At 41.7% G+C, this 19,303-nt stretch overlaps 2 protein-coding genes and 1 long non-coding RNA gene across 3 annotated transcripts in view; 2 read left to right on the top strand and 1 right to left on the bottom strand.

The window, feature by feature from the left end:
- Nucleotides 1-7,261, top strand: part of LOC124712391 (acid sphingomyelinase-like phosphodiesterase 3b) — a 104,692-nt gene extending 97,431 nt beyond the window's left edge. The window contains exon 5 of the mRNA XM_047242687.1: nucleotides 7,235-7,261. Within this exon, the coding sequence (XP_047098643.1) occupies nucleotides 7,235-7,261 (27 nt within the window). The remainder of the gene's footprint in view (nucleotides 1-7,234) is intronic.
- Nucleotides 7,262-10,456: 3,195 nt separating this feature from the next.
- Nucleotides 10,457-11,384, bottom strand: LOC124712390. The gene is made up of 2 exons (XM_047242686.1): nucleotides 11,107-11,384; nucleotides 10,457-10,868 (listed from the first exon to the last, which is right to left on the bottom strand). Exons 1-2 carry the CDS (start codon nucleotides 11,382-11,384, stop codon nucleotides 10,457-10,459), a joined length of 690 nt encoding a protein of 229 aa, XP_047098642.1.
- A 4,019-nt stretch (nucleotides 11,385-15,403) lies between these two features.
- Nucleotides 15,404-19,086, top strand: LOC124711861. The gene is made up of 2 exons (XR_007005536.1): nucleotides 15,404-15,733; nucleotides 18,755-19,086. It is a non-coding gene; the product is annotated as an uncharacterized LOC124711861 (long non-coding RNA).
- Nucleotides 19,087-19,303: the final 217 nt, after the last annotated feature.

The raw sequence follows: 19,303 nt of genomic DNA, 5'->3' as shown, positions 1-19,303 counted from the left end.
CCCTTAATCTGTAAGGCTGAAATGGCCACTACAGTTTTCCTAAGTTCCTCCCAATAGACGGACAACTGCTGAAAACAAATTGGGCTTTATCAATGGAGCGCATACCTGCTAGCACCGCTGAGACTAAATCTTGCTTAGGCATATCAGTCAATAACGCCGAGGATGCTAGCTGCACTCTCTCCATATACTCTTGTAACCCTTCTCCCTGCTGCTGGACCTTCCAAATATGTTCATATTTCAACTGCTTGCACACACCTGGGCTCAACCTTGTATTAATGACCTCTTGCCATAAAACCCAAAGTGACCACTGGCCGACCACAGCCTCTGACAACAACCGTCCAAATTCTCCCACGGCGTGTGAGTACAGAATTCCCAGTATCATCTGATGTGATACCCCAAATGCGCGGGTATGTGCTTCCATTCGGCACTAGCAGCCATAGCACTTCCTTGGTTTGTCCAAAATCCTTAACATCTAACTGTCTTAAATCCTTAAATGCATTAATCAACGGATTTGGAAACTTCACAAACATTTCATTATTAGATTGACCTGGGGTTTGTTTACCACCAACCAGGCTACCACTTTCAGTTCCTTGCTCCAGCAACTTCCTACCCGCCAATTCCAAACATGTTACTTCCAATTGTAATGTATTAACCAATTCCCCCAATTCCTTAACTAACTCGTTATCCAATTCATCTAACTTAACTTTAGTAAGGTCTGTCAGTCAATTTGCAAAATGAGCAATCTGCGCCTTTAACCTTTCCAACTGATTACTACTAGGTTGTGAACCTTCCAAAAACGAGATGTTCTCTCTTAACATGTTTATAGCTTTAAATAAATTCTCAATCGCTATTTTTGTCTCACCAATAATTTCCGGTGTAATTTCCACTGGCAATTGCAATGCCGCTCGCAATTGTGTTGCTAATTCAGCCACACTGCCCTCCTTTGATTGGCGCCGTATTGCTAGTTCATGCAGCAACTGCTCACGTTTCAAGAAGCCTATTCCGGGACACCTTCTAACTGCCTCAACTGTCATCCTGTCAACCATCCTGGAATATACAAACAAGACCAAGAAGCTCGATTCCAAAACTCCACTATGCAGAAACAAAATGACAACTCTATAACTAAACCAATTTATCAGTCACGTCTGATAGTCACAGAATTAGACAATGATCAGAACCACACTCTGCTACCAGCTGGAACGGTGGTCTGATCATTTAATATTAAAAGACTACGACCAAGGCGTGGAGGGGGCCAAGGTATTGGCATATCAGACGTGATTTAACACATAAATAATTTATTCATAACATACAATACATAACACCAACTACGTAAATCCTGCTTCATTGCTTACAATTGTCCAAAATGGGAGGGCCACCACTTTCAAATTGGAAAGGCTTTAATTTAAGAAACTAAAACGCCTATTATAATTTTTAAAAATAATAATAACACCACACATAAGTAAGTGCTAAGTGAACGCACTCTTAAATCTTTAATTATTAATCACAAAGCTTGGGTTTACCACATTTAAATTCTCATTGCAATATAAAACATAAATACATGAATTCACAACACAGCATGGCTTCAAAATTTCTACCTGGACAACCTATGGTCCTAAAACTTTCGTATTACAGTCCAGCCAATCACATTAATAACTTGTAAGCACAGTTGGTAAAATACCAACATTTGCACTATAATAAATTTTAATAATCCACAATCACTCAAAAAACAACATCAGAATTTTGATACGGAGCACGTAAGCCTGTTTATACAATCTTTCAGACCAAAATAGGCACGAGGGCCACCATAACAGAAGTGCACTAGTTGCTTTTAGGATAGGTGCTCCCATTAGCTTAATCACTGAGCAGATATTTACTTAAGCAACAGGTAAGATAGTTAATGCAAATAGAAGGTATTTCTAAAGGTTTCTTTCCTCCCTTTTAACAAGGGGGTCTTAGTAAGGCGGAAATTACACTTTGAGGAGACGCAATAGCAATCTAGCGGGAACGCCTTCACGGGGACGCCATGTCACTACACACAGACTAAACTAGCTGCGTATCTGCTGTTCAAGCCAAACATTAACAACACAGTTCCATATTCCTGACACCCAAATAGTCGGGATCAAAACAAAACCAAAAATCCCAAGAACACAAGATCCAGCATAGCTTCAGAACAGATCTTACTTCGTGTGGTTGCCTTCATAAATACAGGTATCAAAATGAAAACAAGAACGTGTAACAACATTCACTAATCAGCACAATGTTCTTCTTTAGGTCCTGGTAGCACTAGACAATGCTGACATGCCAATGTTAACAAACCTCTAAGGCAACACCCTCCAACTGACAAGCCGAAACCAATGTGACCCCCTATCAGCTCCGTGACAGGACTCGAACTCCCAACTACTGTCAGTGCAACTCACTTAGAATAAATACAGCACAAATAGTATGGTGGACACATATACCCAGGGATTAACAGAACACTAGACTGAACTAGAATTAACCTTAATAATTCAGCACTAGGTCTTGGGAGACAAGGAACAAACTCCCCACCCGAAATTATGCAACCTCAGAGCGGGAGGATGAACTACCAAAACACAGAAGTGCAAACGTACACAAATAACTACCAAAATACACCACTACACTGGTTAGCAATGATGCGTGGAGGAATCTGCACTGTCAGAATTGCATCACGAATAGAACAGAGGATTGCCACAGCGGTGGCCACAAGGCGGGAAAGACGACTGGATGAACTCAATCCCAAAGGACGTTCAACTTGAAACAATTACACTTAACTTCTTTTCTCCTTTCCCTCGGCATACTCCGTCTTTTGTCTGGGACTGCTGTGCACAATTCTGAGCCATCCCTAGTTGTCCCGGCAGACACCGACCCAGCCAAACTGTTCCCGGACTCAACCCCTCGCCGAACGGCGGCTCCACCGCCCCATGATGGTTACTGTTTGTTTGCCTTCATTGACACAGGTGATGATTAGACTGCCATCTGCCTCCCATGGACACCCAGCAAAGAGCAGACAGAGGGGCCCAACCAGGCCAGCGTTCCTCCATGGGTAGAAGTGCGGGTTCTATAACAACACCCGTACGCGGAAGGCAGGATATCGACATCACCAGAGCAGACACAAAGGCCACTGTGCAACAACCTCCTCCAGCGTGACCACGCTCACCTATAAATAGTACAGGCCAAAGAGTCTACTGCAGTAAACACGTGAGTCAGTCGTGTCACCAACCTACGGTTTCTAAGTAAACCAAAGACAGAACTCACAATCGATAGTGGGTACACTACGAGCGGGAGTTCAAACGAAAGAGCTTCATAAAAGACCAACCCTGGACAACCGTGGAAAAACAAAATAGAAGCGAAGCAATAAAAGACAGCAACAAGATGCTAGAGCCCGATCGCGCCTAAACACTGTCGATTACCAAAAATATTGGCTCCACACGACGCTCAGGAAATGAGCCATGGAAAGATGGAAGTACACACGGCTTAAATGATTATATTGTGATTAAAATTAATTTGAGATTGGCAGCTGGCAGTAGTGAGGTACAGCGTTGCTGGCTTGTACACAACATGCCATGGGCTCATGTGGATAGTTGCACGTGCAGCAAAAAAGAAATAAGTGACTGACTGGCTGTTGATACTGTCTTTGTAGGTGATAGAGAGTGAGGTATTGGGAGTCACAGCTTCTGTAAGCATAGCCATAGAAAATAGAGTATAGTAGCACAATGCTGTGTTATGATGCTGTAATCACATGTTACAGGTGAACAACAGCAATAACATGAGTATTCAGTCAGACACATACAAAAAAGTAACAAATTATCTAAATAAACAGATAAAATTGTAAGAAGTGAGCAGAACTAAATTTTTTGTATATCATACCAACAATGGATGCACAGTGTGTTATAACATTATGCCAATCTGACAACAAAGTTTGATTTGTATCATCCTTTGTCAATTTTTCCACTTCTGCCATCACATTTTTTGTTGTTCCTTGCCACATAATCCCCAAGTTGAGGCCACACAAGTTTAATGAAGTAGAAATGGCAGGAGTGTGATGGTTGTCTGAGGACAGGACCCTATGGCCATATTTTTGTGCCAGTTCATCTACAACATGTAGAGGAAGAAATGGTATACTCTGAGCCATGAGATCCAGTAATTCACCTTTCCTATAATCATCTGGTATGTGATTTTTTTTTTTTACCCTGGCAATAATGTCTTGTTTCCTGGAAGTTACTGTAGGCACCTTATCAAAGATTATTACTGAATTTACTGATAGCCCTTTGATATCAACAAAATCTTCTTGCAAGTGCAAAGCCATGTGCTGAAATCACTTACCCATCATACTGAGACAGTATAATGACTAGGAAACACATTTGTACCATCATTTTAAAGATCGCCACATTTGGAAATGATACTTGCACACACATTCAAAGTCATTTACCACTCATACAGAATAAATATTGCCTCTAAGGCAGCCCACTAGCAACTCATTATTTTGTGCACATCATCACCTTAGCTGGGACCCCTTCCACTGATCATATGATTCTGCACTCATGTGACACATTAGGTATAAGCCTACTGTCCAAAAATGAATGAAACCTATGAACTTTAACAGAGGAATCTTACTCAATGGTTACTGTCCTCTATTACATCCTTTAGATTTCTATTAAAATAAATAGTTCTTAACTAAATTTCTTTTAATTTTAAATAGTTCCTAACCTGAAAGGTTAAGAACTCCTGAAAATATTTTACATCTTTTGCAATATCTTGATCTATTGCATAGTAGACCAGTATTGGGAATCCTCTCTGATATAGCCATTCTATGTGCTTTTAAGCTGTCAGAAATGTGTATCTGTGCAAACATTGTTCTAGAAACTTTTGAGATGTTCTCCACTTTCCTTTGCAAGTACCACACCCACATAACTAATGGCAGTGGTAGTATTACACCCTCCCCCTTTTAACAATTCGTTACCTTCTATATGTGACCTCCAGGTATCCAGGCATCCATCTGGGAGTCATTTTACATTATCCCTCTTACATTAAGTGGAGTCCAAAGTAAATAATTTATTCATGTGAAACTCTGGATATTGGTGAAGCTTTTAAGCTAGTACTCTTATTATCAAAAAATTACTTGATGCTTTTAATGAAAGTATAAAGAAAATAGAGGAGAAGACATTTACACATTACTATGCAATGCAATTGCTATGTTACAAGTTTGTCTTAATCTCACAGAGACTGAGATTATGCATTTTCAGACTGGTAATAATGATCTGTTATCACCAAGAGTAGACATTAGTGGGAATATGCTACATGAAACACATCACATAAAACTCTTTGAAGTCCATTTAGGTAATAATCTCAGATTAGAAAGTGGCGACATTTGCCTTAAACAGACTTGGTGTAGTTCTATTCATGAATGTTTGAGGAACAAAACAAATAATTTTTATTATTGTAACAATGACATTGACAACACTGACAATGATGTTGTTGATGATGATGATGATAAGAAGACTACAAAAATCATGGATGTTACTACAGTCATTAATATGTAAAAAACAAATGTTAAATTTGTAAATATTCAAAACGGGTGTTCCACAATAGTGCTTCACTAAAATGATGGCAGTTTATTTTTACAGTAGTAGTTTTCATGGTAGTTTTATTCTCTTTGTTTAAATCCTTGTTAAGCACAAGTATAGTAAATCGATTAATGATTATCAGTTATCAGCACCGCTATCTGAATTAATTTCTACAGATATTTCTCTCTATTAATGTATTCTCTGACATGTTCAATATGCCTGAAGAACATAATTTATAATGAGAGGTACAGAATGAGACATATAAATGAAAGTAAATCTTGGCATTTTCCAGAACAGGGTTTAATATTGCTTTGAAAGTAAGGTTACTGTAAAATGGACCTTTTATAATTGAGTAAGGGAAAAAGAATAAAACATTATATATCAGGTGTCACCTATACTTTAACAGAAATTGATGTAGTGGAGTAAAACCAGAAATTGAAGTAAAAGGTAACTTTAACGACTTAATTCTACAGATGGTTATGTCATATGAAAAGCCACAGATGATCAAATGATTCTATGTGGAAGTCTAGCTCGAACTTCTCAGCAGTCACAGAACATTTCACTTATGGAGCATTAATGAACACTGGTCCATTAGATTTCTACTGTGCAGCCACAGAACATCCATTTCCTCATATAACTTCTTGCCATCTTCTGAGTGAGTTGTGGTCTGATATTACAACATCCATAAATTTAACCAACCTCTGGCCACAGACACACAAGGACCAGAGATGCTGTTTGGTGGTAGTTAATACAAAGTTCTTTGCTGTCAAACAACATCCCTGACCCTTTTGCATCTGTGGCTGCATGTGCAGTGGCATGTCACTCAGGTGTAAAAGAATAGACATGAATGCTGCAGCTTCAGTTTGTCAGCTCACTCTGGAAATGACCCAAAGGTATACTGCTGAAATATAAATTGAAAAAATGAAGTTTCTGCTGCTACATACCTGAAACTTAATGGATAAGCCAGTGTTCTGCAAAAACATGAAGATGCTGAATGAGATTTTCACTCTGCAGTGGAGTGTGCACTGATATGAAACTTCCTGACAGATTGAAACTGTGTGCCGAACCGAGACTTGAACTCGGGACCTTTGCCTTTGATGAGCAAGTGCTCTACCAACTGAGCTACCCAAGCATGACTCACACCCCATCCTCACAGCTTTACTTCTGCCAGTACCTTGCCTCCTACCTTCCAAACTTTACAGAAGCTCTCCTGCGAAACTTGCAGAACTAAGAATATATTGCGGAGACATGGCTTTGCCACAGCCTGGGGGACATTTCCAGAATGAGATTTTCACTCTGCAGTGGATTGTGCGCTGATATGAAATTTCCTGGCAGATTAAAACTGTGTGCCGGACCGAGACTTGAACTCGGGACCTTTGCCTTTTGCGGGCAAGTGCTCCTTTCTTTCAGGAGTGCTAGTTCTGCAATGTTCGCAGGAGAGCTTCTGTAAAGTTTGGAAGGTAGGAGGCAAGGTACTGGCAGAAGTAAAGCTGTGAGGATGGGGTGTGAGTTGTGCTTGGGTAGCTCAGTTGGTAGAGCACTCGCCCACGAAAGGCAAAGGTCCCGAGTTCGAGTCTCGGTCCGGCACACAGTTTTAATCTGCCAGGAAGTTTCATGAAGATGCTCATTAACGGATACTTCTTACTTAATAGGTGCCTGCAAATGAAGCACTCTATTAAAAACTAGTTATAATCAAAATCTAGTGACTTTTTATACATATTTGCTTTGTTTTGGAGTTTATTAATTAAGGTTATAGAGTAACTCAAGAAATAATGGCTAAGATTAAGATTTAGTAAATAGTAGAAATTATTGAGTTACATCTAGCAGAGATAATAAAGATATTTGATTACAGGTACTAGATTACACACAGTTCTCTCTAAACTTGACAGAATGTCATATTAAGGAGATAAAGTGCTGGGAGAAGGCTTATTCTTTCAGTAAATACTATAAAATGCAGAACATCTCGTCTCTTTCCCTAAAGCTGATGACAGACCATTTTCAGGTAATGAAAATTTTAATGTACCTCATTAAATAAAGGATTAGTTACAGTAATCATTAATATTGAAAAGGGCATTATTGTACTTATTTATCATAGAGACGCAGTTACGTAGGCCACTGTAACTTTTAATTTTAAAAAGTTACAAAGTTATGGGAAGAGTGGGAAGACCAGAAAAATAGTGCTGGATGTAATAAACTTCTACAACATACACAATTCACTGTGAAAGAACTCTAATTCAGATATAATGTTGGAAGGATGTTGTAATCAAGTATGAGGGTGATGCTTTCAACTGATTTTTAGGTTAATGATAAGTAACAGCAAAGTAATAAACAATAAAGAAAGCCTGAGTCAACTGGTTGTCAGGTCAAAGTGGCCTTTCTGAGTAGCACAATTATCTGACAGTGATAAGTATTAGACATGAAATTCATGGAAGTATTAAAGTTGAAAAAAAAAGTTCATTATAGTTCCTCACCAGGCAGTGTGAGTGTGATACCAATGTGTGGTGTACATGATGTTAACAAGTATTTGTGAAGCAGGCACAGGTTCTGCATCATAAACACTCTTATAATGCATTTCTTTAAATCAATTGTTCTACATCTACATTTATACTCTGCAAGCCACCCAACAGTGTGTGGCGGAGGGCACTTTGTGTGCCACTGTCATTACCATCGTTTCCTGTTCCAGTTGTGTATGGTTCGCAGGAAGAATGACTGCTGGAAAGCCTCCATGCGCACTCGAATCTCTCTAATTTTACATTCGTGATCTCCTCGGGAGGTATAAATAGGGGGAAGCAAAATATTCGATACCTCATCCAGAAACGCACCCTCTCGAAACCTGGACAGCAAGCTACACTGCGATGCAGAGCGCCTCTCTTGCAGAGTCTGCCACATGAGTTTGCTAAACATCTCCGTAATGCTGTCACGCTTACCAAGTAACCCTGTGACGAAACACGCCACTCATCTTTGGATCTTCTCTATCTCCTCTGTCAACCCGACCTCGTATGGATCCCACACTGATGAGCAATACTCAAATATAGGTCAAACAACTGTTTTGTAAGCCACCTCCTTTGTTGATGGACTACATGTTCTAAGGACTCTCACAATGAATCCTCATAATAAGTGCACAAATTGTACCTGTGTTATGGAGGAATAGGTCCAGAATACTTTTATGTAAGTAAATCCCAGAATGGCTTATTTGAAAATTGTGCTCATAGCAGAAGTAACAACTTATATTAAGGTGTACTGTAAGTCCCAGAAATGTGAAAATCTTTATTTACAACTCAAACAAAGGAATTACATAAGAAAAGCATACCAAAAAGCTAATTTTCTGCATTTCTGTTTCTACTCTATGTATCGTTATTACTAAAAATGCTCATAATTGTTTCTGATACTACAAAATTATGTTTCAGTCTTAGCGTTAGTACTGAAGTGGGAACATGTAGGTATCGCTGCTTACACATCAGTTGTACAGTGAGGCGACTTTACTGTTGCACCTATGCATTTTGTTCAGGATGTAGGGTATGGTGACAGTGTGGTAATAAGAACTGATGAGCACATGTGCCAAAAATGTCTTTATTCTTCCAAATGAATAAATGAACAGATGACAAAAATGAAATCAGATCATGATGTCCATTAACTGTTGATAGTGTTAACTTTCTTTACATAACATTTCCACTTGAATACCGACACCGGAGGTTGTACACTCTCGGTGATGAGTGGGATACCAGATCACATGAGCATGGAAGAACAGTGGACATACATCCAGAATGAAATGAACCTTCTTATCATGATCAAGGGGCACTATGAATTTTGCAGATGTGATGAAGTGAAGACGGAAATGAATGGAGGGCACCGAGCAAACTTCCATGTGCATCAGTAAGGAGCTTGCATTAAGCTCAACCTATCAGGGTCCATGGATTGAAATTATAGACTCTCAAATATAGACTTTGTACTGTACAGTGGCTCAGTTCTCACTGCTGTTCCTTTTTCTGCTGACCTGCATCTGTGTACGTGATATGTTGCCACAATTTTGCCTTTCAGAAGGTATGCATGCTGACAGACATCTGTTACAGCTAGCTTGGGCTGGCTGTGAGCGTCTCCAACCTGTTCACACATTTTTGCAGCACACATGCCACACAGATGCGCCATTGGAGAGCAGAGCTCGGAAGCTGTGAGAAGATGCAGGTGTCCAGCTTGTGTGACAGATGTTTGGGTTTCACACGCTTCAGTGTAACATCAGCATGAGCATGATGGAGGTGATTGGGCATGATTGAGCAGTAGTGTGTGAAGTCACCCCACGGGTGAATGGTGGGTGGTGTCCTCGCACAGCTGGCTAGTGACAGTAGTGGCAGGCACTGCTGGCTGTGAGTTACATGAAAAAGTACCATCTTTCATTAAAAAAAAACCGCTGATAATAAAAGATAACAAAATGAGTCTCACTGTTCAAAGTTCACAGGCATACTCAATCACAGGAGCATGGCTCTAGATTCAGTGTGTGCTCAATGCTTCAGCAAATCAGAGGTACAGCGATCATGTAAAGTGCCTACACTCACATCAATATGTTGTTGTTGTTGCATGAACGTGGTTCCTGCAACTGTGATGGACAAGCCTGGCAGTGTGGAGGGAGAAGTCCAGAGCTCAACAGGAGAGGACATGGAAACTCATTGTGGAAGTTAATCCGGTCTCAATGCTCGATGGGGCAGAGGCTCAGGGACATGAATGAGAGTCCAGGAGTCGCAACAGGCAATCCGCCCGTTAAAACAGGAGATGGTTTCTGGAGCTTGAATCGAGATGATGCGCTGATGACATGTTTCACTGATGACAGGGTGTCTACAGCAGGTGATGACTGGGGCATTGTTATGATGCAGCATGGGCATTTAATTGGACACAGTGGTTGCAGCGTGTGATGTAGTCTGCTGGCAGCTTGGTGGGGTTGGCCCGGGTGCTTGTGGTGAGTGTGGCTTGGGCAGCTGAGCCAGCTGGCTGGTCAAGGTGGGGTGGGGCTGTGGTGTATGTGGAGGCATGATGACCGCTGGTGGCATGCGTGAGTCATTTGCAGTCACAGGTGCAGGCTCTGTCTGATTGGTGGTAGAGGAAGCATCATCCATTAACAGGTCTTCTGCTGGGTCAATGAAGTGAACGCGGGGGGGAGTGGTCGAGATGCAAGCCAGCGTGATCTGTTCTTTTGACACTTTGGTTGATTTGCATTTGTTCTTGCTGTGAACTGTTTTCTTGCAGTGGGTGATATGCAGTGTGGACCTGAGTGTGACGGCCAGAGTGGTGGCTGTACTGCATTAGTACACAGCATGTCATGTGTACAGCACTAATTTGGCATGTACGAACACTTTGCCAGTGCCATGCCACCTCAGTGTGTGTGGTTGGAGCTGGGCCATGTGGATGTGCTGTTGGTTTGGCAATGCAGGGGCTCATGCATCACACGGTGTGGTACATCCTAAATAAAATCACCAGAGATGGAAAGAGATTGTCTGTACACAAGGTGCTACTTTCTTCTTTTGGTGCTACTCACAGGCCAAGCACTACCAGTAGGAGAGCTTCCATCCAGGTGGAATTGTGGCAAGTTAGTGTGGATTTTAGTGTTTGATGGAGCTGCTCAATTGTGCTGTTATACACCAGGTGGTAGCTTGTAGTTCTGTGTAACTGCATGTCACAGAATTGTGTGACTTGTATGAACAGTGCACAGTCAAACTGGCAGCCACGATTCATTGTGACATGACTGGGGCAGTCGGAGTGTGCCACCCAGATGTCAATGAAGGCAGTGGCGATGGTCTTGGTGGCGACATCCATTATGCATATTGCCTCTGGCCAGTATGTGAAGTGGTCTACCATCATCAGCAGATAATGCTTGTCTTGGAACAGAGGGAGCAGGCCCACAATGTCGACATGCAAAACCGTGCGACGCATCAGGTAAGTGCCAATGGGTGCATAGGTGTGCCTCTCATTTTTGGCAGATTTGTGTCTATTGACTACACTCTTTCCATAGTCCTGGCTAGATGGAACGTACAGCTATGAGTGACACAGTGGTGTTGATGCCAGGATGTGGCAGTCAGTGGACACAGTCAAAAGCTCTGCACCTGAATTTCTCCAGGAGAAATGTATGGTGCATGCCTGTTGAAATGTCACACCAAATTTTACAGGCAGAGCTGGGAATGGGCACTAACTCAAGCTGTAGGCCACTGGAGATATCGTAGCCAAAGGCTGTCTAGTTATTCATCATTCTCCTGTTCTTGGACAATGTCTTTGAAGTTCACAGGAGGAGAGATTATAGCACAAGTGTGGGACAAGCAGTCAGCAATGATATTGTCAATTCTGTAAATATGATGGGTGTCTGTGAAGAACTGTGACACATACTCCAACTGCTGGAATTGGCCCAGCATACACTCAGTATTATTGTTCCAAAATGTGTGAGTTAGAGGCTTGTGGTCAGTGAAAATTGTGAATGGACAAGCTTCTACCAAAGGCTGGAAGTATCTTACTGCCTTGAACACCACAAGCAACTCACGATCATAAGGGTTCCATACGTGTTGCAGCTATAAAAGCATATGTATGAGAAGAAACTGAGTGGCTGCCAGCTGCCACTGACACATTATTAACACACTGCACCTATGGCTGTCTGGCTGACATCCATGACCAGGGCCAGTTCAGCGTCCACCAGGGGAGTGAGCAGTGTTGCTTCTGCATCCATCCAGCTAACAGGAGTTCTTCCCTTCAAGGTAGGGCCATGTAGCATCACAGTCAAGGGTTCCAGCACTGTGGTGGCATTAGGCAGATGGTACCAATAAACATTTATCATACCAAGATAACAGCATAAGTCGTCGTGCATCTGTGGGCGTGGAACATTCAAGATCACCTGACCTTACTTGGTAGTGGCGTGGATTCACTAGGTGTGATTAAATGCCCTACAAACTCAATTTTTGTGACCCCAAATATATTTTTCCGGGGGGTAATGACTATGCCGGACGCACTTAGGTGCTGGAAGATGGTCGTTAGGTTGTGGTGGTGGAGTTCAGGTGACTTCGAATAGATGAGGATGCCATCAAGGTATGTGAATGCCACAGTGAGACTCGTAAGATGTCATCCAGGAAATGCTGACAGGTCTGGGTAGCATTCCGGAGGCCGAATGTCATGTATAAGCTTTTGAAAAGCCTGAAGTGTATGATAATTGTTATTTTTTTAAATGTCTTTAAGTGTCATTAGGGATCAGTGTGAATGCCTTTGAGCAGTCAGGTTTGCTAAATATAACTGAGCCCACTGAGGCATAGCTAAAATCCTGCAGGTGAGGTGCCAGATTTCGGTCCGGTATTGTTTGAGCATGATAGTCTCCGCATTGGCACCATGAATTATCTTTCTTTGGTAGTAAGTGCAGGGAAGAGGACCATGGGCTGCACGATGCCCTGATGCAACATAGCCTTGAAGTCAGCCTTTGCAACAGCAAGTCACTCGGGGCAAGTCGACATGGACGGCGCGAGGTAGGTGGGCTGGGTGTAATCACAGTGTGGTGAACTATCAAATGTTTGACATCCCTTGGTGCACCAGGTGGGCAAGTGAGCTCTGGCAATTTGTCCAGTACAGCCGTTTATGGTCCGAGGGACTTCACTGGTTTAACACTGAAGAAGGCCCTGGCCGTCACTGTCTCACTGTTTTCAAATTTGCTGTAGAATCAATCAGCAAAGTGTTCATGATATTGGCTAATAAGTTGTAGTGCCCAAGGTAATCCTCACCCGTATCAGCCACAGTAAATGTCCATGAGAATATGTGATGTAGTCCAAAGTCCAAATTTTGATGATAAGCGGTGTACATTTTATTGTTGAATTGTTTGCCACCATAAGAGACAGTGCCTGAGTCGTCTGGTGGTCTCTTAGCGTAAATCGGGGGGAACTAGACAGATTATGAAGAGACGCCTGGATATTGCACTGCAGCTGGGTGTGCCTAGGCCTGGTTGCAGCTGGCATTTGGATACAAGCAGCGAGGCCAGCCTCTTCGTTGCTGAAGTGGGGATGATACCAGAAAAACCCACTGAGTCAATGTTCTAACAATGTTGGTGTACCATCAGAACAGCTGGTACTGCGCTTCCTGTTGCTCAAGCCGGATCGACAGTGTCGGGATCTGCTGCCACTGCAGCACCTGCTGCCCTATTGTCTGTGAGTGCACTACACAGTTGACCTGCATGCTGAGTGCTGCCAGCTGTGGGGCCAAGTCCTGCACTAGGTGAGGCAGGTCAGCTTCTATGCCAGTGGCTGCAGGAGAAGCGTTTCACTAAAGAGTCATATTACCTGGCACGGCTACGGCATTGTAGGCTGCCACAGCAGCGGTATTGGGTGCCATTGCCAGCACATTATGCACATCAACCAAGTCTGCAGAGATGTTCAGCTGCATTTCCGTTTGCTTGGCAATGACCACTTGCACTTGTGGTGGGAGGCTGCACATCCAAATAGCTCACAACAGGGTGTGGGACCATCCCCAGACTGTGTGAGGCTCTGCAGATGGTGAAGGAACTGAGACGGCTTCCTGTCACCGCACTCCTCTGGGCACAGCAGCTGATGCACCCATTGTTCCTGCAATGATGAAATTTGCTGGATCAACTCCTCTTTTAGTCACTTATATGAAGACTGCATCAGTGGGGTGGTGATTATGTCCTGCACTTCAGATGACTCAAGATATGTCTGAATTTAGTGAGGTTGAAGGTTATGTTGCTCAGGAAAACCACCTACACTTGGCTGAACCACATGATTGTGTCACAGGTGCAAAAGCATGACAGCCCAACCAACACGTCCTGTGCTTGTTGCTGCTCCCATAACAGTGGGAGGTGTCAGTGTGGCCATGCCTTGTGCCCTGAAATTTTCCTCAGCTGGTTCCAGATAGGCAGAGACTGTGCATGTGGAGAGTGCCTGTTGCTCACTCTCTGCTTGCATGCTAGCAGCTCCTCTATTTTCTTTTACAGTTCTTTCAAAGTCATCATCTTGGTTGGTTGGTTGGTTTTGGGGAAAGAGACCAGACAGCGAGGTCATCGGTCTCATCGGATTAGGGAAGGACAGGGAAGGAAGTCGGCCGTGCCCTTTCAGAGGAACCATCCCGGCATTTGTCTGGAGCGATTTAGGGAAATCACGGAAAACCTAAATCAGGATGGCCGGACGCGGGATTGAACCGTCGTCCTCCCGAATGCGAGTCCAGTGTGCTAACCACTGCGCCACCTCGCTCGGTGTCATCATCTTGTTTTAGTGCCTAGTTCACAATGGTTTGTTAACAAACTCACTCTTCATATATGAGGATGTAATTGTTAGATCACTAACAGTTCCCTATCTCTCACACTGATGAAAGTTCGTCACCACGTATTTAGCCTAGGGAACGTGTGGGTATCAATGCTTATGTGTCTGTCATGCAGAGAGCTGACTTTACTGTCACTATGATGCACTATTTTCGGGATGTAGGGTATGGTGACAGTGTGGTAACAACTGATGAGTACACTTGCTGGAAATGTATTTACTCTACCAAATGAGTAAATGAACAAGTTGTAATGGATCTGGGAGATGTGTTATTTTCTACCAAATTTGTCAATACCAAATCTAATGAGGGAGGTTGTGAATGTTTTCTTATATCTTTGTCAGAATATTTTTTGTGAATTGCAATTTGCCTTATTTTATGCTTATTTGCTTATATGTTCGAGAGTGACAGCATATTGATTAATATTAGTAGATGTGACAAATAATATCAAAGAGACTGGATACAAGTGGAAGCTTGTGTGTTGTGTGAAATGTCTTTGACGCTGGAGTCATCTTTGACTGTAGTCAGTCGGTAGTGAATGAGTAAACACTGAACACTCGGTGTGTGACGGTGGAACAATGTACAGGTCCCCATTATAATAATTTGCAAGTGACCAGAAAAAATGAGTTATTCTACTGCTTTTTTATATAAACATCAAGAAGGAAGCACATTCGGAAAAATGGTATTTGAAGCACTAAAAATGAGGCAAACGCATTGAACCAGGACATTTCTGCAACCAACGAAACAGCATTATGCAATCATACTTTCACTAGACAACTGAAGGTAACACAAAAAAGTCAAATATCATTCTATAAACATCCACGGAAAAGTGAGTACTGTTTCTAAGTGAGATGTTCCTCAAAGATGTGTAGAAGGTAAGAAACTTTATACATTTTTTTCCCTTCACATGTTACTTTAAAAGGGAACCACAAGGGCTTAAATCTATGTGTACTAAACTGCATTGTCACAACAAAATCAAATTAAGGTAATCCATTATGGATATTGTTAAATGCTGTGACTAGTTTCCATGCCATTTTAGGCTCACCTTTAGATGAGTGTTGAAAATATCATTCTCAGAGCAAGTTGCTGGGCACTAGAGATTGTTCCATGATAGCAAAGGGAAGAGAAACAATTACTGTAATGCCTTGTGTGGTAGTTACTGTGCAAGTTATTCAAAGTTGGAATTATTTAGTTATTGTTTCATCATAGGCAATATAAGTTGTAAAATCCATATGACATTTTCCATGACTGTTGCCTATCAAGTGCAAAGTTAGCCACTATGCTCTAGGGATGTTTGATGGGCTCTGATAGGTACACAATATCACAGTTAGGAGTTTAAACATTGACCTGTGATGTCAATTATAAGTTTGTTTGCTTACAATATTTCACATGTAAATATGTTAAAAGAATTTATTACTTCATTTTCGTGCTTTTTGCTATTTAATGTTAACTAGCATAACTGAAGTTGAACGAAATGTATCTTCCAAGCTACAACTTTTGGTTCTTCAACTAGATAACAGTAGCAACCCTCACAAAATCAATATGAAACTGGCCGCTATAATCGAGTTTTAAAGCCTACGATTCAACCGAAGCAGTCCTCGTTTGTCATTCTACCGTGCAGCCATGCCACCTGGACTGGAAAATTTGCTACTACTCATCTGTGATTGCATATTGTGCCAGGTTGCAACCTATAGAGTTTGAGATGATTCCAGTTCATGCAGGAAACATCTTTTCTCCCACGTAATTTTACAACTTTTCTCTCTTCCTGACTGATGCATTTGTGTCCATAGACGAACTATATACAGTGTGTTAGCAAATTCCCATTGCGAAGTTCTAGGACTTGTAGAGGGGACTGAGTAGATAATATTTTGAATAGCAACCTATGTCCGGAAATCTACCATTTCTGTTCTACGATGGTTTTAATTCAGATGTTTAACTCATCCACTTCTGCTTGATGAACTGGATTAGGCGTAACACAGTGCAATTATTAGATAACAATTCAAAATGAAACATAACGAAGCATCTGTTTATCACTTATGCACATTTGTTTGTGCTACCGCTTAAACATTAAGAGTTTACATCATTCCAAAACAAAAAAGAACCCAGCATACCATATGCACAGAACAGTACTGATGCATTGCAAGTGGCTCAATGTGGCGACTACCAACTTTGTTACAGTCATTGTACCTACGAAGCATGTTCTGGTACACACACTCCATCCCAACTCGTGTCTCTTCAATTTCTAGTGCAACGTCCATAACTCGAGCCAGCAGATCTTCCCTGGTCTCTATAGGTGTCTAGTAATTAAATTTTTCAAGGCAGACGTCATGTAACTGTCTGACGCAGTACATGTCATCCAGTCTACCCTACCGCACAGCAGGACAGCCAACTCTGAGACTTAGTTTCTCCCTCAGCAGACGTGGAAGCGTTACACATGTGAGCTGAAACTGTCCCAGAACGGAAACAGTACATTTCCAGACATGAGTTCCTACTCAAAATATTATGTACTCACTCCTCACTACAAGTCCTCGAAGTTTGTAATGGGAATTTCTGAACACCCTGTAGTTGCGTGGCCATGTTCTTCAGTGTCTATGCAGTATCTCTGCCGCGTGTAACTAAATGCGTAGTCAATAAACTGTCAGGGGTCTTCCTTGTGTGTAGACAAATGGTAATCTCCCATTATGATTTCACTGTGCAAGAAGAGGAAGGGATGTCTTTTTCGGGGATTGGATGGATATGGGCCAGGTATAACATGTTTATGATGTCTGGATATCAGTGCCATGGTGTTGGACCAGTTCTTTTCTACCCCTTGATAAGGGGTCTGCGGGGAAGTGACAAAGAAAATTTTTCGGACATTATTTCCGCTATGTTCTGCAGTGGTTTGCATTCATCTTAACTGCAAATGATTGCCAAAACAGCCGTCGCAGCAACGAAACACCAGTATATCCCGTGACTGACGTAACAACCTAACAAATCCAAAGTATACAGTGTTTGCTGAAGATACAATGTTGCCCATTATCCTTGGCTGTTGGGAATCTGAACTTAAGCACTGCTCCAATAGTTGGTAGTAAAGAGTGAGAATTTTGAAACGAATAATCTCTGTACCCATCAGGGGACATGTGTCCCATCTTGCGGACACCTATGCTGGCATTTAGGTATTTATCTTGTGGTGATTTTCAGCAGAAAGCTCACTATTTATGTCGAAAGAAATTGTGCTAGCCCAAGGTGGAATGCTCAGAAAGTATTCATTGTTGAAGCAAATATGGACACAAATAGTGATTTTCCTGACGAACATCACATCTCAACGCAATGAATGCCTTTTCTAGTGAAATAAAGGGAAACCTTTCAATAGCACTGAAGCGTCACCAAGAAGTGCATGGGGAAACGATGAACGACAAAAAATTTTATGCTCAAGGTGTAATCTTGAAAACACATTTATTGATGAAGCCTACAAAGAGGGTGTGAACTTTCTGAAGAAATTCACCTCATCCTCAAGGTGATTCTATCACTTATCAGTGGATGGTAAATGTAACTGATCTTTGTCAAAGATTAGACTGCGTGCCAGAATGACACTCAGATCCAGAAGCTTGCCTTTTGCAATCAGTACTGCACTGCCAGATCAGCTATCCAAGCATGCTAGATGGCTTCCATTCAGCAAAAGCACTCTCTAATCTTTTGACCTCCGCAAAGAAAGTTTTTGGCACAGTGAAATTTTCAGTCAGACCATGATGCATATGGAAAACAGCTACATTTGTAAGTGCCCTGACGTAGGAGACAATGATCTAGCTTAGAATTGTGGACCAACAAGTAGTTTTAATTTACCAAAAAGTTTTAATCCATAATGAATTTTCAGATTTTGACTGTAGGTCGTATATTTGTTTAAATTTTCATTTCAGAAGGATGGAAGCTACTTCAAACACTACTTCGACGCATTATACAGTGGCTTGTATTCTGTAGATCACTGCGATGAATGGTGTGCATATTACCACACCTGTGCAATACATAACGTAGACTACAGCAGCTTCCTCGAATGTGTGGCTGGATGGTATCCAGTAAAACCTGTACGTGGTCTCAGGCATCATGTATGGGAGTCAGGTGGTGAAAATTCTTCTTGTCTGAGTCTTTCTGTGCATTTATATTTACAATACTCAGTGTTGCTAATACAAACCTGTGGGTTATTTTAATACAGATAGTTTGAGCGTTTTCATTGAAGTTTTATTTAAACATGCATGTGTCTTATTATTTATGGGCAGTATTTTTTGTTATACCATTTGTGATGCTTATTTTTTAGCTACTTCATATTGCTAACTCATTACAACCTTATTGTAAATCTGGATTTATGTGGAGATTTCTTAGAGTATTACATATGAAGAAGATTTGGCATTCAGCATTACTGTGGTTGTGAAATTTTATTCATGTGCATGTCTTCAGTTAAAAGAAATGAG

The sequence above is a fragment of the Schistocerca piceifrons genome, chromosome 8, assembly GCF_021461385.2.
Source record: "Schistocerca piceifrons isolate TAMUIC-IGC-003096 chromosome 8, iqSchPice1.1, whole genome shotgun sequence".
Classification (NCBI taxonomy): Eukaryota; Metazoa; Arthropoda; class Insecta; order Orthoptera; family Acrididae; genus Schistocerca; species Schistocerca piceifrons.
The sequence above is the reverse complement of the archived record's forward strand: the minus strand, read 5'-3'. Positions and strand labels throughout refer to the sequence as shown.